We start from the raw sequence: 23,818 nt of genomic DNA on the forward strand, positions 1-23,818 counted from the left end.
CCCGAGTAGCTGGGACTACAGGCGCCTGCCACCTCGCCCGGCTAGTTTTTGTATTTTTAGTAGAGACGGGGTTTCACCGTGTTAGCCAGGCTGGTATATTTTTTCTTATATCTATTGAGTTTCCTTCAGAGAATTATTTTGCATTTATTTTCTAGCAGGTCATTGATTTTCTTTTCATTTGGGTCTGTTACTAGAGACCCATTATGTTCCTTTGGTGTTATCATATCTGCTTGCTTTTTTGTGTTTCTTGTAAGCCTGCATTAATCTGTGCACCTGGTGGAACTATTCTTTCTTCCCGTCTTTCTTGTTTCCATAGAAAAAGACTTTCATTTGCAGTTGGGTTTTAGTGTGCCAGTTGGGAAGGGTGTGGTGACTTTTTCAATAGGTACAGTGGTAGAGTTTCCATGCAGCATCTTCAGGTGTATTCACGGCGAGAAGTAACTGTGGGTGCCTCAGTTACCTAGTCCATGGAAGTTTGTGGAAGTGGTGGTGGTGGTGGCATAGGTTGCTAATATTCAGTGTTAAGGGCTTTTAGTGTCTTCCTTATTCTTATTTTCTCCACAATGGGAAGATATAGCCTAGGGAGATCCCTCTTTGTGTCAAATCTGACATGGCCTACCAGAAGGCCTACTGGAGCACTGGGTTCCTGGTACAGGTGCTTAGAGTGGATGTGGGGCCAGGGTCCTAGGTTCAGGGTCTTGTGAACCTATTGTGGCACCTGGGTCTGGGGGTGCTTGCTTTCTTTCTCTGGTAGGTTTGGGTGTAGGTTGTCCACAGAGCCAGGGTCTGTGACTTTGGGTGCCCCTTAGCAGTTTGGGTTCAGGTGGCTGAGTTGTAGCTATGATTCTGTCCCTGGGGGGCAGGGCACAGTTGCCCCTGGATGGTTTGGCCTAGGGAGCAGGCTATCGTTGCTATCTAGGAACCTGAGCCAATAGGGCTTAGTGGTAACCTAGGTCCCAGGGGATAAGGCGGTGTGTAGTAGTGACCCTAGACCCTGTGCTGGTGGGGCTTGGTAGAATCCCAGACTTTGTGCAGCCAGGTGCAGCAGCAGTAAGTAATCCAGACTAGTGGGGCACAGCTGTCATTTGGGCCCTGGGGTGGGGGCAGTAAACAGCATAGCAATGACTGTACTTGCTAGGAAGAGGTGTTTCTCAGCTGCTCAGACACTAGGGGGCTAGTCTAGCTTCAGGAAAGGAGAGTAGGAAGTTGTTTGACCTGTAGGATGAGGTGTCTCAGCTCAGCCACTGCTCCGTTTCCCTGGGTTGTGGGTACTACCTCGGCATAGTTCCAGATGCCCAGCTGCTCAGTTCAGCCAGGGCACCAGTTTCCTGGGGGTGATGTGCTGCTTCAGCTCAGGCCTTGGGAACATGACTGTACTGGGTGGCTCTGGCACCTTTTCTCTGGGATAGATGGTGCTGCTTTAGCTTAGGTACTAGACTGCATGATTACTTTGGGCAGCAAAAGCACCATTTCCTGGGATGCTGGGTGCTGCTTCAACTTAGGCTAGTATACGACTGAACTTAGGGAGGCATGATTGCTCTGAGCAGCCAAGATACTGTTTTCCTAGGAGGCAGTATATGGCTTTAGCTCTGGCTGACGGGGATGTGAGAGGCGCTAGGTGGAGTAGCTCCACCTCTATTTGGCTCCACTGGGAAAGTTGTAACAGCTGCTTGCATCTCAGCCTGTGGATGTCAGGCCACAGTGTTGGGGTAGCACTGGGGATGAAGGGGTGCTGTGACTACTTGCTCCCAGAGCAAGAAAACTCTAGCCACAGTTCCAATTCCAACATGGTGTAAGTGCAGTAGTTGCACAGGCCACATAGGTTGGAGCACAGCATTGGCTCCTTTACTGGGGGGAACATAGCTCTGTGGACTCCAGGAAGTTCCTTCAGCTGGGCTTCATGCTTGTGAGGACCGCAGGGTATCCCCCTGTCAGGTCTGTAGGTGTCCAAAGTGTTGATGGGGGTTGCTGGGATCCTTTGCTTAACTCCTTGCCAAGGGAGTTCTTCCTGGTTCCCAGCTGATCCAGCTGGCGGAGGTGATGGTGGAGGCCTGGTGTTTCCTTCTGTTCTCTATGTGACCATCCTGAGTTTCTGTGCTCACCAGGGTTTCTATTACTCCACTGATACACTCTGTTGCTCTTCTTCAGTTTTTTCCATTAAAATGCAGTTATTTATTCATTGTTCTGGCTGTGTTTGTGAGGGGGATGGGCATGAGGGACTTATAGTTGGCTATCTTCTAGAACATGCTTTCCCCCTTTCCTGTCTCTTAATCACTGCCTAAGTTGTTAATATTAATGGAAGTTACTCCAGGTATGCTTCTAGCAAAGAAAGTTGATAACAAGGGCGGTATAGAGTGCTTTAATGGGATATTAAGGAAACACATGATAGAATGTCCTTGCATGGAAACACGGGGTCAGTAATCCTATTTGATGAATTGCTAGGATTGTGTTCCTTCCTTTTTTTGTTTTTTACCAGATGCTTTGGAAGTGTTTCTTATTGTGTACTGAAAATGAGAAGATTTTCACCTCCAACCTAAGTGACCAAGGAAATAAGGGAAATGTTTGTTCTAAACCGATGCTCTTCTGAATGCTTTGATATAAAAGGATGACATTTTATTTTCCTTAATTTTTTTACATTTTATTTTTGTTCCTTTTTTTAGAGGCAGGGTGTTGCTATGTTGCCCAGGCTGGTCTCAAACACTTGGCCTCATGCAATCCTCCTGCCTGAGCCTCCTGAGTAGCAGGGATTACAGGCGAGTGCCACTGTGCCTAGCAAGGATGACATTTTCTGCACTGACACATAGAATGGCCACATCAGAGTCCAACAGTATGATTTACCAACAGCAGCCTTTAACACTGACTCCCATTTCCTGAAAGCAGCAAGCAATGGTAAAGGCAATGGCTGTGGCATCTATTCTGAAGAACAGTAATAAGTGGTGTGGGTAAGCTGCATCTTTTATGGTCAGAAAAGAGAGATAAGACCACGTTTCAAGGAAGTATATGTTTATGTTTTAAAGTGTCTGTTGTGTCAGTACTGATGTGGGGGTGATTTGGAAAGCTAAGAAACAAAAGAAACAAATAGCCGAGCATACTGATGACCCATACTGGCAGTCCCAATGACACTGCTGTGAGAGAAAGGCAGTTGACTGATTTTTTTGACCACTTCTCAATATCCTTTGCTGACAGGAAATGGGCACCATTAGGAACAACATATCAAGTATCAGTCTGATTATAGAGTACCATCTCATCTTTGTTGTCAGAACAGATGGTTGCCACAATGTCTGTTTTAAAGAAGAGATGGTGGATGTTACAATAATAAATAAATGAAAGGATTCATAAGAGATCTGCAAAGTCAAAGGGAAGCCTTCTTTCTCTCTCTCTTATAATAATGTGAATTTTTATTTCCTTAATTAAGTAAATATGAAGATAGTAAATTCAGTATTACTGGTTTGACTGTCTAAATCTAAGCTTTATGACTCTGACTTCTGACTTGATCAGAATACTTTCTGTTCATGGATGGTTTTTCTTTCTTTTTCCACTTAATTTCAAATTTGATTACCATGGTGATTATTGAAAAAAAATCCAGTTAAATTTTTCATGCAATTTTAAGGCGACTGTTTCATATCCTAGTCCACAAAGTTCTTAGCATTTAAACAGTCAATGTTCAGACTACTGAAAGCCTAGATTTTCTTAATGTTTTTATCCTATGTATTCTCGGAGTAATATTTTTTTTAACATTTTATGTTTTTATTTTTGAGATGAAGTTTTGCTCTTGTTTCCCAGGCTGGAGTGCAATGGCACGATCCTGGCTCACTGCAACCTCCACATCCCGGGTTCAAGTGATTCTCCTGCCTCAGCCTCCTGAATAGCCGGGATTACAGGCACCCACTACCACGCCCAGCTAATTTTTTCTACTTTTAGTAGAGACGGGGTTTCACCATGTTGGCCAGGCTGGTCTCAAACTCCTGACTTCAGGTGATCCACCTGCTTTGGCCTCCCAAAGTGCTGGGATTACAGGCGCGAGCCATTGAGACTGGCCTAATATTTTATCTGTTATGTTTTTTGTTCTTTCTGTCAACTAATCATGGCATTCTGCCATATTTGAATTTACTTTGGAACTCTTGGAAAATAATGGTTTGGTACTGTAGTTTATATTGCTAAGAACATTATTCATCAGTCGCACAGAATGTATAACATAATTAGTTGAGTAGTAGTAAATCACATTGAAGTTAGTGTTGGTGGAGAAGGAGACCGAATTTCCAAGTGACTTTTACCATGGCATATTTCTCAGCCTTAGCAGTTGTCTTCCAAACAATATGGTTATCCTTTCCCTGCTGAATTACCAGGATCTCTTTCTAGTCCTTTGTCTTTTTCTGAATTGTTTAAAATTTATTGTTGAAGTCACCGAAAAAGTGAGCAGGTTAATTGCTGTCCCTGTGAGTTTGCGTGGGGAAAAGAAAATTCTCCCTTGTTCCAGACAGGTCTAGTGTTAGGGTAGAGCCAGATATATCCTATTAACTGTGTTGTCCTTAAGCATCACTCAAGTTTTTAAGCCGTGCTCTCTGGACTCGTATATAGACTTCTATCTGGAGAAAATGATTCACTTTAGAAGTCATGAAGGAAGAGAATAAAAGGGATCCTTTCCCCTACACTTTCTAGTACACAGGGGAGAATATAATCACATTTTCCATCAAAACAAATAGAAAACTCTAGATGTTTATTTTGGACAGTTAGGAAATCATATTGCTGTTACCAGGCTTCCATTTTGGTTTCTGGTCATTAGAAAGCATTACCCTTGCTTTGATGATGGTTGGCCGAGGATCCAAGATGCCCTGCATTTTCCTCAGTGCAGGCACAACAAAGAGATTGCAGGTGACGACAGCCGATACAGGGTTCCCTGAAAGTCAACCAAGCAGTTATTAATAATATACACTGTGTAACAATTTGCCAAATAGTTATGTCTGTCTATATCTTTGGGTATCAGAATGTGACAGAAGTGACTAGGCACGATTTTTCCTCTTCTGAATCACCTTGAATCCAACCAGAACAGAGGTATAGTCAACTAAATGCCACAGGGGGTATAAACATTTGCATCTTTCAGTAAAATGGAGAATTCTGCTGCCCAGAAGCTGTTTAACACCATTTGTTTCTGCTTTCCTGATCCAGTTGAAAGCCATTACCAATCTTATTATCAAGATTACTCATTACTAATCTTGTTTTAAAGCCGTTTACAAGTTTTATATATCTATTTGCTATTTTTTAAGCATTTAAAAATTACTATAGTATTACAAGCTTGGTACCCAAACAGAAAATATAAACATAAGGAAACTTATTTATAACCTTCTCTACCTAGATATTCCTTTAATTACAAAACAAACAAACAAACAAACAAATGATTTAAGATGTGTCTTAAGGACCTGAAGATGAATACTGTTATGGATTGAATTCATATGATAAAGCTGTAACTCCAATATGATTGACTGTATTTGGAGATAGGGCCTTTAAGGAGGTAATTAAGGTAAATGAGGTCATAAAGGTGTGGTTGTAATTCAATAGGACTGATGTCCTTACAAAAAGAGGAAGAGACACCAGGAGTCTATACACATACAGGAAAGATCATGTGAAGACACAGTGAAAAGGTTGCTGTCTACAAGCCAGGAAGAGAAGCCTCACCAGAAGCCAACCTTGCTGGCACCTTGATTTTGGACTTCCAGCCTCCAGAACTGTAATAAAATACATTTTTGTTGTTTAAGCTACCCAGTCTGGGCCAGGCGCAGTGGCTCATGCCTGTAATCTCAGCACTTTGGGAGGCCACGGCGGTTGGATCACAAGGTCAGGAGACCGAGACCATCCTGGCTAACACTGTGAAACCCCATTTCCAATAAAAATACAAAAAATTAGCCGGGCGTGGTGGCAGGCACCTATAGTTCCAGCTACTTGGGAGGCTGAGGCAGGAGAATGGCGTGAACCTGGGAGGTGGAGCTTGCAGTGAGCTGAGATCGCGCCACTGCACTCCAGCCTGGGCGACAGAGCTAGACTCTGTCTCAAAAAAAAAAAGCTACCCAGTCTGTGGTATTCTGTCATGGCAGCCTGAGCAGACTAATACAAATACCAAATTCTTTTAAAGTTATGAGAAGAATTTGAGGAACTCTACTATATCTCTCCAAGAAGAAATCTAGGTATGTCATACACTACAAAGGAGGAAGGGTGGGCTGTGAAGAAGCAAACAACCACCTGAGCTGTAAATAACAGATTTGATTTCTTGTTTGGCATTATTATCTAACCAAGCTGTGAGATCTTGGCAAGTTTCAAAGTTTTTTGAGTCTGACTTTACTCATCTATGAAATGAAAGGTTTGGACTACATGATTCTCAACATCTCTTCTGGTTCTAAAATTCCAATTGTTTTAATACTTTTATACAGTTCTATGTAAGTATGAATGTATCACCTGGAGTGGGGAATGTGCTACTAGATTTTTAGGTTCCCTTGGCCTGGCTAAACACTGCTTATTGCATCATCAAGTCAAAAGGCAATAGTCAGTTTAGCCTATTATTAGCTATAATCATACCTCCAATTCTCTTCTACTTACAAAAGTGCTTAAGAATAGATTTTTTAAGGTGCAAAAAGTGACAAGTGGTACTAATAATTTCAATGGAAAAATGAGTTGTCCACAGAACAGCAGACTCTTAAAAAGATTCAATTACTTTCCCTTGCCTCAAAATACAAGCAGATGGAATATTTTTTCTGGAAAAGCAAAACAAAAACTCAAACAAATAAAAAAGCCATTGTTCATCAAGGATTATAAAATCCTTATTATACTACTACTTTATAACATTACTGTATAAAAAATGAAGTGCTGCAATTATTTTAGAGGCGGGGTCTTGCTATGTATGAAAAAGGATTGGAAGGACTGATATAAAAAACTTGTAATAGTGGTTTATCTATATGTGTGTGTTGGGGGATTATGGTTAACACTTTTTTATCTGTATTTTCTGATTTTTACAACAGTGAGCATCACTCTAGCAACATTGAAAATGTCAAATCAAGTAAATATACAAAACTTTGATTTAAAACTTGTCAAGATTAGGGATGGCTTTAAATGCATGGCCTGCAAGAAAGCAGAGATACAGTTTTGAAATGGAAAATCCTTGTAAAGCTGCGCATGGTGGCTCATGCCTGTAATCCCAAAACTTTGGGAGGCTGAGGCAGGTGGATGGCTTGAGCTCAGAAGTTGAGAACAGCCTGGGCGACATGGCGAAACCCCGTCTCTACAAAAAATACAAAAATTAGCCAGGGGTGATAGCAAGCGCCTATAGTCCCAGCTACCTGGGAGGCTGAGGTGGGAGAATGGCTTGAGCCTAGGAGGCAGAGGTTGTAGTGAGCTGAGATCACGCTGCTGCACTCTAGCCTGGGCGACAGAGCCAGACCTTGTCTCAAAAAATCCCGCAAAAAACAAACAAACAACAACAACAACAACAAAAACATCAAGAGAGGCAAGAAAATCCTTGTAAATGGAACCACTTTGCACATTCTACAATCTGAACATGTGAGTTTCCACTGCCCTCTGTTGGTTCACTCAGGCTGAGCAGATAAGGTTTCAAATTAAAAGTAGGAATTTGAAAATAGGTTTTAATTTTATAACATCTTTGGCATAATGGTGAAATAGGCTCCCACAGTAACATTCTTTGTTAGAATATCACTGATGGTCTGCAGGTTAAGTCATATCTTCTGTAGACAAAAGAGGCTCTTCCAGGCCAAATGAAGCTAGGAAAAGGAGCACATTTCTTTATACAATGGCTATCAGAGCATCCAAGGAATTATGAAAGGTCCTAAGGAGTTTCATGTTACAGATACATTCTGAGGACTATTTTACTTAAATGTCCTCTCTCTGAAAATTTTCTATATGATAGAAATCTAATCTCTTTAATGCTTATAGATAGGGGCTTAAAATGTTTTTAAAGTTTAACATTTTTCTGCCCGCTTCCATTTCTTTACATTTCCATTTTGAGATTTACTTGACATAAAAAGCAAATAAATATCCCAAAGTCATGAGATTTGTAAATCTCAAAGAAGTAAGTTATTTTCTAAAAAAATCTGTGCCAAAAAATAGAGAACTGAACAGAATGATCAGAGGATAATTTTAAAGTTAAAAAAAAACCAAATAGGTGCATAAAACTTTTAGACTGTTTTAAAATTTATCAAGATTCATCATGACTTTAAATATATAACCCCAAATCACTAAAAATTTGAATTTGAAAATCCTTGTGAACTGAATCCACTTTGCTCTTTCTATAATCTGAACATGTAAGTTTCTGCTCACATTGGGGCAAGCGTGGGAATGGGGAAGTTGTAGACTGATGATGAGTGGGATTTGGCTGAGAAGCACTAGTACCAGTAGTAGCCTGACCTTTCCTCTTCCCCCTCCCCTCAACCAGCCCAAATCTGGCAGGGACCAGAGGCAGCTTTGTATTTTCTGATTTGGTATTTGCATGGGTCACTCAAGGCACTTTGGCCTCTAAAGCACAATACTTCTGGTTATGAGAGGTATTAGGCTGCTAACTTCGACCAGTTTCCTACAACGAAAAAGCAGGTGCCCCAGAAAGATCCAGTGACAGCTAACACTTGATTATCATCTCAGGATTTGGAATGTGCTTTGATATATATTATCTAATCTGATTTTACACCAACCCTATGAAGTAGATATTAGTCTTATTTTACAGGTGAAGAAACTTCCTAGAGAGGTTAAGTGATTGGTCGTTTAGAAAAGCTGAGACTTGAGCCCAGGTCTTTCAGATTTCAAACTAGGTGGTCTAATAGGGTATTGGTCACAAGAGAAGTCCAAAAAATTTTGGATATTTTTCCAGAAAAAGCAAACGAAACAATTTTTTATTCTTACCAGGTAGTGCAAAGATTATTTTTCTTACACCATCAATATCCAAAGTTGCAAATGTTGTTGGCAAGCTAGAAGAAAAAGTCACTTGTTAGTGATTGCTAAGCAATATGATGAATACAGTAAGTACTCCAGTGTTTTTGTAATCCATACACTTATCATATAGAAAACACTTTTCTGTTGACTCGCCTTTACATCTTTATACTCTGAAGTATTCCATACACACTTAAATAAGTTTGTTTTTAGTATTTCCTGTTTTCAAGTAACCACACTTTCTGGTTTACAAAAACTTACTTACTTTTTTTTTTTTTCTTGCCAGTGCCATAGAAATGGACTCCAAATCTTGGAGTTTCCAAGTTTTCCCACTCCTCTAGTTAATAATGTTTATATTACTTTTGCTGGCAATTTACAATAATCATTCCTAAAAGCAGAAGACTGGTCGGGCATGGTGGCTCACACCTGTAATCCCAACACTTTGGGAGGCTGAGGCGGGTGGATCACTTGAGGTCAGGAGTTTGAGACGAGCTTGGCCAACATGGTGAAACCCCATCTCCACTAAAAATACAAAAATTAGCCAGGCATAGTGGTGTCTACCGGTAATCCCAGCTACTCGGGAGGCTGAGGCAGGAGAATCGCTTGAACCTGGGAGGCAGAGGTTGCAGTGAGCTGAGATGGCCACTGCATGCCAGGCTGGGCGACAGAGCAAGACTCCATCTCAAAAAACAAAACAAAAAAAAAAGCAGAAGACCAGAAGACTACCTGATAATATGTCTATCAGATAGTTGCCTATTGTTCAAAATGAGTATTTTTTAACTGTTTTCTTTCAATTGTGTTTCTTCTGTATTAGCCTTTTAAAACTATCCTTAGCATAGACATAAACACTTCCCTATTATCAAGACATTATTTTTGAAATATCAAAATAAAATATCATGACTAGAACAAAATTAATAGTAATTTTTTTTTGGAGATGGAGTTTCACTGGAGTGAAATGGCACGATCTTGGCTCACTGCAACCTCCGCCTCCCAGGTTCAAGGGATTCTCCTGCCTCAGCCTCCTGAGCAGCTGGGATTATAGGCATGTGCCACCACCTCGCCCAGCTAATTTTATATTTTTAGTGGAGATGAGGTTTCTCCATGTTGGTCAGGCTGGTCTTGAACCCCTGACCTCAGGTGATCCACCTGCCTCGGCCTCCCAAAGTGCTGGGAGTATAGGTGTGAGCCACTGCGCCCGGCCAAAATTATTAGTAATTTAAAAATATTCTCAAATTATACTTCCTCAAGATTTTGACATGAACTCTTATCATGGGAGGTTGGGTGGAAAGAGTGAGTGGTATATGAGAATAGTGTTTTTTTCCTATTAATTACCTTTTATATAGAATTTTAGCTACAAATCGCCTACTAATTATTATATTAATTAAATCTCATTATATTAATTAAGCAATGCAGAATTCTGATGAAATATTAACCTTTTCAGCACTCATATTGTTTTATTTTTACTATTTTTGGAGGTTGATCTTTTATAAATAGATCCCTCACACATTACCTTTGGCAGTAATACAGTGACACTGACTTTTTTTGATGATTTATACCCATCATTATTAATGTGTTCTACTCTGCTGTAATACAGTGATGTTAGGTCACAAGAGAACTATGGGTTGTTTTCACCCCAGCCATAACCCCACATTGCTATGTTTCTATAGTTCTTGTTTCTTGTTTCTGTTTTTTTATTCCTTCCCAATTTTGTTTATTTTCCCTGTGGCACCTTGTAATGCGACACTGCTATCATCTTGACCATTAAGCTGGTTTTAGGTTTGAGAACCAGAGAATGATAGCAATAGTTATACTGTTAGAATGAAAATAATAACAGTAATAATAAAAATAATTATTTTTATTTATTTATTTTTTGAGACAAGGTCTTGATCTGTCACCCATGCTGGAGTGCAGTGGCTCAATCATGGCTCACTGCAGTCTCCATCTCCCGGGCTGAAGCAGTCCTCCAGCCTCAGTCTTCCAAGTAGGTAGGACTACAGGCATACACCACCACGTCCAGCTAATTTTTAAATTTTTAATACAGATGAGGTCTCGCTATGTGCCCAGGCTGGTCTTGAACTCCTGAGCTCAAGCGATCCACAGGTGTGGGCCACTGAGACTGGCTAAAATATCTGTTTTTTAAGTAACATCTATGCATCACATTCATTATTTCATTTAAGTCTTACAACAAGCTTATGAGGTAACAATTATTATCCCATTTTATATGGAAACTGAGATTCAGAGAGATTAGGCAATGTGGTCCAAGTCACTCAGCTACTAAGTGGGGGAATACAGATTTGAACCAAGGTTGTTCTAACTTTAGCTTATATGTGGATAAAGATCTCACAGGATGGTTATGTAGTGTTAGTACATGATCGCTGGACATCTATTTTGGGAGGCTTTTTTTTTTTAGACGGAGTCTTGCTCTGTCGCCCAGGCTGGAATGCAGTGGTGTGATCTGGCTCACTGCAAGCTCTACCTCCCGGGTTCACACCATTCTCCTGGCCCAGCCTCCTGGGTAGCTGGGACTACAGGCGCCCGCCACCACGCCCGGCTAATTTTTTGTATTTTTAGTAGAGACGGGGTTTCGCTGTATTAGCCAGGATGATCTCGATCTCCTGACCTCGTGATCTGCCCGCCTCCACCTCCCAAAGCGCTGGGATTACAGGCATGAGCCACTGCGCCCGGCCCACTCTGAGGCTTTTCTTTTGCATACTTTCTGATTCTTTGCTGTGTTTTAGAAAACTGAGATTAGATTTTGATACTGATTTATGGATAGGTTATTTGGCAATGATTATTGTGTGATGCAAATAATTTCAAAGATTTGTTCTTAATAACAGCTATGCTCATTGTAGATGACCCAATAAAAACAGTGATTGGTAGATCTGGTTGCTAATACTCCGAATGCTTTTCTAAGTATCTTTGTCTTTAAAACAAAAGAGCTTAATTGCATTCTGAAAGCACTGTTATGTGGAAATAGCAAAGCCAAATTGTATTTGTGTGTTTTACATTCCTTCTGTTCTAATATTAAGTAGCAATTACCTTTTAAGTTCTTATTACCTTTAGAAAAGCATAAAATTCTGGTGAACTAAAAGAAGCCCATTTAAACTTCAAAACAACTTTATTTTAGCAAACCCACAGATAATAAGAATGAGGAGAGAATGTATTAACACCGTCTTTCTTCCACTGTATTTAAAGCCCATTTAAATTATAGGGCCAATTTAAGCAATCTTTTGCATCTTGCAGGTAGGTAATGTAATTTCTATAAAGGTACTCATTAAAAAAGGATTCCATTACAAAAATATTTTGTTATTATGCATTACTATCATAAATGTCCTACTGCTAAACTGTGAATTTTTTTTAAGCTCTGGAAGCCATTTCCTTGGAACTCAAAACCTATTACTCAGTTCTCCTCTTGAGATCAGACTATAAGAGCATTTACGCGATGGTTGAGGTCACAGAGTGTTATGATTTTCAGGGAGGAAATTTAAACATTAGGAATTGATGAACTGCTAAAGTTGAAGTGAGTGGTAAATAACAGATTAAAAAAAGAGTACAAAAGTTATCACAGGCACTGAGAATATTTTAAACAATAGATATTATACAAATAACTCTTCTCTGGGACAAGAGAGGTGAGGGCAAGTAGTGTTTGCTTCTTTCCCTCTGCAAATGGAACAATCAATTAATTAAATCTTTTTTTTTTTTGTGGCAGGGTCTTACTCTGCTGCCCAGGTCAGAGGGCAGTGGCACTATCATGGCTCATTGCCACCTCTGCCTCCTGGGCTCAAGTGATCCTCTCACCTTAGCCTCCCAAGTAGCTGGGACTACAGGCATGTGCCACCACACCCAACTAATTTTTGTGTTTTTTGTAGAGACAGGGTTTTGCCATGTTGCCCAGGTTGGTCTCCAACTTCTGGGCTCAAGCGAGCCACCCCCACGGCCTCCCAAAATGCTAGGATCATAGGCGTGAGCCACTGCACTCGGCCCAATTCAGTTTTTGAGATTTTGAGAAGCACAGTGATATGCTTTTGGGATATTCTCTGTATTCTAATCAGATTAGTACTGCCCATGGGCTCAGAAAAAAAAAAAAAAAGAAAGGAGGTATACCCAATAGCATAATAGTATTTGCGTAAGACAAAATGATCCAAATCCAATAGTTTCTTTCTTTTTTTTCTGAGACAAGGTCTCACTCTGTTACCCAGGCTGGACTGCAGTGGCATGATCTTGGCTCACTGCAACCTCTGCTTCCCAGCTCAAGTGATTCTCCAGCCTCAGCCTCCCGTGTAGATGGGACTATAGGTACAAGCAACTAACGCCCAACTAATTTTTGTATTTTTTATAGAGACTGGGTTTCTCAATGTTGCCAAGGCTGGTCTGGAACTCCTGAGTTCAAAGCAATCCGCACACCTCAGCATCCCAAAGTGCTGGGGATTACAGGTGTGAGCCACCATGCCCAGCCCCAATTCAAGTTTCAATAATAAAAAGGCCCTATCAGCAGCAGCCATATTGGGGCACGCTCAACAGGCAACTACAGAAATATAAAGCCAAGAATTCTATCTAATTGTGGACAAAGCTTTAGGGATAATCTTAATTCTATACTAAAAATGGCCAAATTGTGTAGGTAAAGCCTGATCTCTATCCTAGAACTGACATGAGGCACTTATTAGGAGGGCTAGCTTGATACTTGAAAGGCTTTTGAAATTTGTTCATGGTACCCATAGCTCACTCATAACAACTGAGAAGCCTATCGGCTTCTCTCCTAGGGTTCATTAATAGTAAAGCATCATTACTGTTGTCCCTAAGAGCATGGAGATGTGTTGGAACTCTCAGCCATACAGTTGAGGTCTTTGAACAGGAAATCATAGGTTCATAGAGTAGCAAAGGTCTAAACAGATAGGCTATTTCTTAAAGATATGGCCATATCTTTCACTAACACCAACGTTTGGCAACCTTTGAGGATTTATAACTGACTTCAGGACCTCCATCAGCCTTTCTTTAGGTGTTATTAATTTTTAAGAGATGTGCAAATTCATGGTTATTTTTCTTAGTTATTTTTCTTTCCTCCTGGGGACCAGAAGGAAGCAGTGTGACAGTCAACTTAACAAAACATTCTTGCAAAGGAAAAAAAAAATTAAACCTGAATTTAATCAAGCCTTTGTATCTTTTAATCTATAGCATACATCAGAGACAGAGGAACATAACCTAAGGAAGTAATCAGCCAAATCCATTCATCAGGACACATGATCCATTTTCTCTAGCAAGTCAATGGCACAACAACAACAAAAAGGGTGGGGGCAGAAAATGTTCTCATTTATTAGAGACTTAAACAAATACACTGAGTGGACCTTAACGTAATCCTTATCAAACAAAACAATTATAAAAAGGCATTCTTTTTCTTGATATATGGGAGAAATTTGAATATGATCAGGGCATTAGATGATATTAAAGTATGATTTATTTTGTTAGATGAGATAATACCATTGTGATTAGGTAAGAGAATACTGTTGTTAGTATTATTATTTCAAATGTATATCAAAATGACATGTCTAGAATTTGCTTTTAAACAATCCAGCCCTCTCTCCCCACTAAAAGGCAGGGTGGGGTGGGGATATCGACAAAACAATTACAGAAAATTGTTGATAGTTACTGAAGCTGGGTGATGGGTACATGGGGTGGGGGTTCGTTCCCTACTTTTGGGTATATTTGAGAGTTCTCATATTAATTATTTTTAAAAAGAGAGAAAGAAGCAGTTTGGGGAAAAAGAGAAAAAGAGGAAGAAGGAACTAGGGATGAGAATTAAAAAGGAGAAAAAGTTTGGAAAGTTGCTGTGTTTTGTTCATACCAAACTCATTGACTCATAAGGAAGATGAATTCCTATTTCATTAGGACCTGCACTTGTGCAAAGGATCCTAATACTATATTTCTTTTTTTTGGGAATAGTTAATTCATAATAGGAAATGTAAAAACAAGGCATTTAAAAGTTTGTTAGTTAAAGCAAGCCAAACCAACCCCATATATGAGATAACAAGATTATTTTCATACCCTGGTTTCATAAAAACCCTGCCAAAATGGATCTGAGCATGAAGATCAATGTCCAGCACCTGCTTGAGATAGTCCTGCAAACATTAAAAATAATCACTTTACTTTCAAACATTTTAATATTAGACTTTCAACACTTTAAATGAACATTAAATTAATTTATAAGATTGAAATGAAAAGAAACATCTTTCTTATTTTAATGAAGTTGATTTGCGTAACACAATATTCCTTCATTCCTCATTTATCCATTTATTCATTCAATAAATAGTCGCTTAACACTTGGTATATGATGAGTAGCAATCTATGTGCAGAGGGATACAGCCTTGAACAAAAGAGACAACGTCCCTGTCCTCATAGAAAGTACATTCTAGTAGGAAAAGTTAGATAAAAACAAAACAACTACATTAATGTATAACATCACTAGCTGGTGGGTTATTGTTTCTCTTCTAAGATAGAATTTTATGTCTGAGGAAGGATGTTAACAAATATGTCTTAAGTTGTGCCTGGGCAAGCAACCTACATGTATGTATCCTACACCATTCTGCTTAATGATCTTAAAGCCATATATATTCCTTGAAGAGAGACTTGAACATATGCCCACAGACTTGAACATATGCCCACAGATTATTTATATTTGTTAAATCTAAATGACTCAGCTAAAATGAAAACCAGGAAGGGAACTCTAAAACAGAAAGTCAAGGGAGTTTAACTACTCCAACTTTATATTCTAGTGTTAAAAACAAAACTAACCTGTGGCTATGACCAACCCACGGATTCCAAAATCTGATCTTTGGAAATGATATATAATACCGTTCTGCAGCTGGTGTTGTAGACAGAAAGAAAAAAAAATTGCAGTCCTTAACATTTCTCTTAAATAATACAAACCTAGCTAGGTCTATTACTAAATTTTTTGGTTTACTAATCTAAAAGTGAGTCCAGTAACCTGCCTACATTTTAAATATTTCACAAGCTATGAGGTACTTTTATTTGTAAACATGTGTTCCCTTCTATCTCCACAGCCTCAACCAACATCATCTCACTCCTTGCCAATAGTGCCACTCTCCTTCTGTGGGGAGAATGAATTACAGGCATGCACCACCAAGCCCAACTAATTTTTGTATTTTTAGGTTTCACCAAGTTGGCCAGGCCTGTGTCAAACTCTTGACCTCAGGTGATCCACCTGTCTCGGCCTCCCAAAGTGCTGGGATTACAGGCATGAACCACTGCACCCGGCCATATCATCTTTTAACTATCAAAGATTCCTATATTTTCTAGTCCCCCAGTCATTGTTCTCATCCATCTCACCCACCACATTCCTCTCTATCAATCTTTCTCTGTGTCTACATTCTAGCAAGACTCCTTCCTTTCTTCCTTCTCCCCTGCCCCGTCCCCCCGCCGCCACTCTCTCTCTCTTTTTCTCTCTTCTTCTTGAGACAGGGTCTCACTCTGTCACCCAGGCTGGAGTGCAGTGGCATGATCTCGGCTCACTGCGACCTTCGCCTCCCGGGTTCAGGCAATTCTTGTCCCTCAGCCTCCCAAGTAGCTGGGTGGGATTGTAGGTACATGCCACCATGCCTGGCTAATTTTTGTATTTTTAGGAGAGACAGCATTTCACCATGTTGGCCAGCCTGGTGTTGAACTCCTGGCCTCAAAAGATCCACCCGCCTTGGCCTTCCAAAGTGTTGGAATTACAGACGTGAACAAACACATCTGGCCGGTTTTTCAAGCTCTTGCCTCCAGTCTTTGAAAATGTTCTTCTTTCTGCCTTGAATATTCTTTCTACCCCACTGTCTATCTCACCTTCATCTTAGTCTCAGTCATCTTTTCAGCTTCCTCTGAACTCCAAAGACTGGGGGACTAGATGAAATATTGATTATCAATTAAATAACTAACAAATTTTTCATTTTGAGGTTATATTATTAGATATAATAAATTTGTAAATGTTACTTACATATTCTTGATGAATTAACTCATTTAAAATAATAAAATGTCCCTCCTAATATCTAGTAATCCTTTTTACCTTAATTTTCTCTATTTGCTCTACATAAAAATGTATTTTAAGAAAAGAAAAAGAATTCTCTCTGTTATCAATATAGCTACACTATAACTTTTTCAAATCTTTTACTTTCAGTTTTCTGTGTCTTTATATTTCAGATGTGTCTCTTATAAGCAGCATATAATTAGCTATTTTTTTAAAAATCCAGAATGACAATTTTTAACTGAAGGATTCAGTCTATTTACATTTAGTATAATTTTTCTTTTCTTTTTTCTTTTCTTTTTTTTCTTTTTTTGAGACAGAGTCTTGCTCTGTCACCCAGGCTGGAGTGCAGTGGCGCGATCTCGGTTCACTGCAACCTCCATCTCCTGGGTTCAAACGATTGCATGCCTCAGCCTCCTGAGTAGCTGGGACTACAGGCACATTCTACCACATCCAACTAATTTTTGTATAGAGATGAGGTTTCATCACATTGGTCAGGCTGGTCTCAAACTCCTGGCCTCACATGATCAGTCTAACTCAGCCTCCTGAAGTGCTGGGATTACAGGCATAAGCCACCATACCTGGCCTACATGTAGTATGATTACTGCTATATTTGGGTATAAAACTATCACTGTACCATTTGTCACTTCTGCTTTTGTTTCCTTTTTTCTTCTATACATCCCTTAGGATTCATACAATATTTTCTATTTAATATTCTTTCCCCTCTATTAGCTTGTTAGTTACATATTCTTATATTATTATTTTAGTAGTTGTTTTAGAGATTATAATATGCATCCTTGACTTATTACAGTCTACTCATAATTGGGTTTTTAAAAACCACTTCACAGACAATACAAGAACCTTAAAACATATCAACTCAATTTATGCCTTTCTACCTTTTATGCTATTGTGTGTATATATTTTACATGCATTTTAAGCATATACATATGCACATGTATATGTTTATATTTTAAGTTTATGTATTTTATTTATTGTATAAATTTTCTACATATACTATGTTGTATCTTTTCTACATATACTATGTTGACAATATATACTTGATATTTATATATTCACTATATAGTATTCATTTATCTTTTAAGCCTCACAAGGCATTATTATTTTACACGATCAACACTTACTTACATTTGCTGACATGTTAACCCTCTTTAGTCCTTTCTGCATTTCCATGCTTCCATAATCCTTCTACCTTAAAAACTCTATTTAGTCTAGGTCCGTACAGTTTCTGTTTGGCTGAAACTGTCTTTATTCCACCTTCATTTTTGAAATAAATTTTGGATGACTATAGAGTTCCCTATTGCCAGTATTTTTTTCCTGCACTTTACAAATCCCAGTCCTTTGTCTTCTGGGTTCCATCATTTCCATTTCAATCATTTGTTACTTTTATTGTTGCTCCTTTGAAGGCAATGCGTCCTTCTGGTAAAATTTTCACTGTCTTTGGTTTTCAGTAGTTTTGCTGATTACCTAGGTATGGTTTCTTTCATTTATCTGGCTTGAGATTAGTAGAGCTCCTAGAATTTCTGGCTTGATGTCTTTTATTGATTTTGGAAAAATCTCTGCCAATATTTTAAATATTGTTTTTGCTCACTCTGTCTCCCCTCTCCTTCTTAGACTTCATCTACATATATGTTTGACCTTTCACCATATCCCATGTGTCTTTTATGCTCATTTCTAAATTTTCTATCCCTTTTTTAAAATTTCTATTTGATTCTTATGAATAGATTCCAGTTTTCTAGTGAAATTTCCCATTTTGTCATCACTTTTTCTTAAACATATAATGGTTATTTAAAGTCCATGTGAGACAATATAAATATCAGCATCATTTTTATGTCTACTTTATCAATTGTTTCCTATCTTAATTTTTAGTCATTTTGCTCTATCTCTGGCATGTCTGGTAACTTTTCAAATGGAAGCCCAAATACTAGGTATGAAAAAGATGAAAAGGCTTTGGACAATGATATATTCCTCCAAAAAGAATTTCAGGTCTTGTGGCAGTTAAGGAAAACTCAAATTGTCTTCATCTAATCAGGGATTGAGATAGTTTGATGCTGGATTTCAGTCCCTGTGATGGCTAGTTTATCTCCAGTTTGTCTTTATTCCTAAAACATAGCCCTTCAAGGGTTTAAACTGAAAGCCTGAGATATTTACTAGGGCTTCTTCTCTATAACAGGTCCTGAACTCATAAGACTGATTAAAATCCTGCTTATTTCATTAGCTTCCTCGCTATTTGTTTTTATGCTTGGCTTCTTTGCCTCCTGTACTATTAGAGCTCTCATCCCATCCCACTCCTGACTTAGGAATTAGTAAATGCTTTGAGAAAAATATGGTGAAGAATTCCAGTTTTACTTCTCTGTGGTTCACTTTTCTCTCGGATCTTAGTGCCCGGAATCCTGGCTGTCTTGGTTATTCTCTTCAGACATCTGCTTTTTCTTTTCTTTAAAAAAATTTATATAGTTTTTATAGATGTTCTTGGTGGGAGGATTGGTCCAAACATGCTATTCTATCACAACAGAAGCAGAAATCTTCAGATCTTTCTTATATGCTCTTATAGCACTAAATGCTTCTAACATTATGCACTTAGGTTATAGAGCAACTGCTTTGATAGCTGATACGTATCCTTTGTTAAACTATAAAGTTCTTGAGAACAGGAACCTTGTCTTTTGTATCTATATCTATATCACGAATCCTTAATGAATAGCATACACCTTTCACTCATTCATTTGTTAGTGCACCAAACATTTCTGAGTGCCTATTATGTATTTGGAATTCCATATGTGCTAGGCATTTAATGGTAAAGAAGAAAGACATAGTCCCTGACACAAAGATATCCTGTTATATTTTACTGGAGAGAAATAGCCAAGAACAAGTAAACCAACAAATAAAATAATTACAATTTGTGGTACATGCTATGAAGGAAATAAGCAGGTGCTGGGATAGAAAATGATGAGGGTGTGGAGAACAGGAAAGTTCATTTTAGAAGAGGTAGTGATATATTAGCTAAGCCTTGAAGGATAAGAAGGATTCAAGCATGTGAATTGTGGAGGGAAGAGAATTCCAGAGAAAGGGACATACAAATGAAAGCTTCCAAAGTGGCAAAGCGTGCACAGAACTGAAAAGGCAATGGATGGTAGTGAATGAGTAGGAGAGAGGTATAAGCTGAGTTTGAAGAGATAGGCAGAAGCCAGAGCTGCAGGGCCTTGAAGGTTATGATGCAGAGTTTGGAAAGCTGATGCTTATATGTTTGCTAAATGAATGAAAGTATTTTATTTTTCTTACAAAAATTCCTTTTAAAAATAGCCCTTTTCATTCTTTTTGAACATGAAGGAGGGCTTCATGCTCCTGTGACAGACAGAAAACTTGTACCAGACATAGTGATAAAGGCTGAGAATAATCATTTTTTTGTTTATATTTTTCTTTACCTATTGAAGCAGCAAGGATCTTTGTCTGATATTCTGAACCCCAGAGTCAGATGAGAAGAAGAAAAATGAATGGATGAAGGAATAAGTCTCTTCCTCAACTGAGGTAAGGAGAAACACCAGTGATCAGAAAAATTGTGCAAGACTTTGAAATGGGCAGAAAAGAATACTGGGTGTCCAGTGCAACACACACTTTCTGGTTGTGTTTTTCAGCTATTTTACAGCAATGAAATGGAGTAAAACTGATAGTAAATGCAATGGACTGAATATGTCTCTCCCCACCCTCAAATTTGATGTTGAAACTCCAATCCCAATGTGATGGTGGGGGCTCTGGGAAGTAATTAGGTCATGAGGGTGGAGTCCTCATGAGTAGAATTAATGCCATTATAAGAAGAGGCCAAAGAGGTAGCTAGCTTTCTTTCTGCCATGTGAAGGTAAAAGGAGAAATCAGCTATCTGCAGCCTGGAAGAGGGCCCTCACCAGAACCCATCCATGCTGTCACCCTGATCTTGGATTTCCCAACCTTCAGAGCTATGATAAATAAATGTTTAAGCCACCCATTTTATGGTATTTTTCTGTTATTTTGAGACAGGGTCTCATTTTGTTGCCTAGGCTGGAGTGCAGTGGTGTGAACACAGCTCACTGCAGCCTTAACCTCCCACCTCAGATTCCTGACTAGCTGGGACCATAGGCAAGCATCACTATGCATAGCTAAATTTTATAGTTTTTGTAGAGAGGGGGTTTTGCCATGTTGCTTGGGCTGGTCTAGAACTCCTGAGCTTAAGTGATCTGCCCACCTTGGTCTCTCAAAGTGCTGGGATTATAGGCGTGAGCCACTACACCTGGCCTTTGGTATTTTCTAAATAGCAGCCTAAGCTAAGACAGTGAACACTTTTTTTTTTTTTTTTTGACACGGAGTCTCGCTCTGTCACCGGGCTGGAGTGCAGTGGCACAATCTAGGCTCAGTGCAACCTCTGACTCCCTGATTCTCCTGCCTCAGCCTCTTGAGTAGCTGGGATGACAGGCGCACACCACCACACCCAGCTAATTTTTGTATTTTTAGTAGAGATGGGGTTTCCCCATGTTGGCCAGGCTGGTCTTGATCTCCTGACCTCGTGATCCACCCACCTCGGCCTACCAAAGTGCTGGGATTACAGGTGTGAGCCACTGTGCCCTGTCAGTGAACATAATTTTTACCCAAAGAAATGTAAATGAATTCTGCCCAGTGGAGATGTAATTGATTATTCTGTGGTGGGTATAGATCAGTTTTGCATCTATTAGCAAATTATTTCAGCATTCTTGATGACCTGATTATCTGGGTAATCAAGAATGCTGAAATGGGTGTGTTCTTTGACTTCTCCTTTGAATAGGTCATAACATCTTACTTATTTGCTCGTTGTTGAGTTAAAGAAAATCTTAGAAACATGTTCATTTTATATATTTATGAGATTCAAAATTTTTTTACATAGGCAAACATGTAAGATTTTTAAATATCATATAACATTTGCTAAAAGCAATTGATCATTTAAAGAAAAATCATAATGATATAGTGAAGGTTCAATAATATATGTAAATATGACATTTATGGCAAGTGTAGCACAGATGTTGAGGGGGAAAAACGAAGTATATCATTGTAAGATTCTTATACTATATCTGAAGTGGTAATAATATCACTTCTAGGTAGAATATAAAAGTTGTACATACTATGAACACTTATGAAACAACTGAATTTATTTACAAAAAGGAGGTACGGTGAGTAAGCCAAGAAAGGAGACAAAATCAAGATTTAGTGATTTTATCTACAAAAAGTTAAACTTTAACAATTCCAGAGGCTCCACTGAGATGCTCCATTGATTCACTGGACACAGCCAGTTAAACTTCATTGGCAGAGAAGTACACTTTATGAGTGGCTTAAACCTGGGTACAGGCCAGGCGTGGTGGCTCAAGTCTGAAATCCCAGCACTCTGGGAGGCTGAGGCGGGTAGATCACTTGAGGTCAGGAGTTCAAGACCAGTTTGGCCCACATGGTGAAACAGTATCTCTACTAAAAATACAAAAATTAGCCAGGCGTGATGGCGTGCGCCTGTAATCCCAGTTACTTGGGAGGCTGAGGCATAAGAATTGCTTGAACCCGGGAGGCGGAGGTTGCAGTGAACCAAAATCATGCCACTGTGTTCCAGCCTGGGAGACAGCGCGAGACAATGTCTCAAAAAAACAAAAACAAAACCAAAAACAAACGAAGGGTACATCTTTCCTTGGTTCCTGGAGTGAATTCCAAGCACCAATAAAACTAACATTGGTAACTTTTGGTTTCTCTATTTTGGCCTCCATATTCATTTCAGTTCTGTTTTTGTTTCTGCACACAGCCAATAAGGCATTGCCCCTTGTGGCAGGAATGATTAGGGATTTGGTTTTATGGTCTAATCATTTGGTGATCTCTGTAAAAGGATGATACACCTCTATTTTTTTTTTGGGTAAGAGAAGACAGAGAATCTGACTTATTAGTCTTTCTTGTTTATTTCTCTTATTGTCAATTCTGAGACCAAATCAATTAAGATTTTTGTGCCCTCCAGGAAAGAAAATAGTTCTTTATTACTGGACTGATGAATTTTTATGGTTCTGTGTTTACTCTTGACTTATAGCTCAAATTATAAGTAGAACTTGTAAGTAGAACTGAAGCTATTGTGTTTCTTATCTGTCTGTGTGTTCATGTGTCTGTAATACAGAAAAGCATTTATCTCATTTTGTGAGTATGAAGTGTCTTCCTTCCTATTTCTGTAAGGCATTCATAAATTATATTATCTCTTAAAGGTGCCCTGTTCTAATTAGCTTAGAGAGACAATAAGTGCTTATATAAAATATTTCTAAAATTCCTAGATAATAAATAATTTTAACTTATACTATTTTAAATATGCTATACTGAAAATATTCTACTTATAATTTTGAGAATGTGAATTCATATAATTAGGATAAATCTTTAGCAAATGAGACTAACTCAATAATTCCAGTTATTAAGAAAACCCAAAAGCCAGGTATGATGATGTGTAGCTATAATGCTAGCTACTTGGGAGGCTGAGGCAGGAGGATTATCGCTTAAGCCCAGAAGTTAGAGACCAGCTTGAGCAAAATATTGAGACCCTGTCTCAAAACATACATATAAACAAAGGAAAAAAAAACAAACCCCAAACTTAAATAACAATAATAAAAAAAACCCAGCCATGTTCTTTCTCTTATTTACATCAATCTTAAGTATAACACAAGTATACATTTTATTTCACTTGGGTTTTTCCTAAACTTCTATAGGCTTATTTATCAAATAAGCTCACATTCTTCCTATATAATATTTAAGATTATAAAAAAGTATAAAACTGTGATCAACAAAATCAAATAATTATTCTGAAAACCTTACAATGTTAATAGTTATTATGTTTTATAATATGTCAGT

At 38.7% G+C, this 23,818-nt stretch overlaps 1 protein-coding gene across 8 annotated transcripts in view; it reads right to left on the reverse strand.

Moving 5' to 3' along the window:
- Positions 1-23,818, reverse strand: part of GPHN (gephyrin) — a 734,237-nt gene that overhangs the window by 8,382 nt on the left and 702,037 nt on the right. For all 8 annotated transcript variants that reach the window (XM_011949716.1, XM_011949712.1, XM_011949717.1 and 5 more), the window contains 3 exons: positions 14,962-15,035; positions 8,896-8,960; positions 4,794-4,897 (listed from right to left, as the gene is read on the reverse strand). In XM_011949716.1, the coding sequence (XP_011805106.1) occupies positions 4,794-4,897; positions 8,896-8,960; positions 14,962-15,035 (243 nt within the window). The remainder of the gene's footprint in view (positions 1-4,793; positions 4,898-8,895; positions 8,961-14,961; positions 15,036-23,818) is intronic.

Source organism: Colobus angolensis, unplaced genomic scaffold (genome assembly GCF_000951035.1).
Source record: "Colobus angolensis palliatus isolate OR3802 unplaced genomic scaffold, Cang.pa_1.0 Scaffold3, whole genome shotgun sequence".
Lineage (NCBI taxonomy): Eukaryota > Metazoa > Chordata > Mammalia > Primates > Cercopithecidae > Colobus > Colobus angolensis.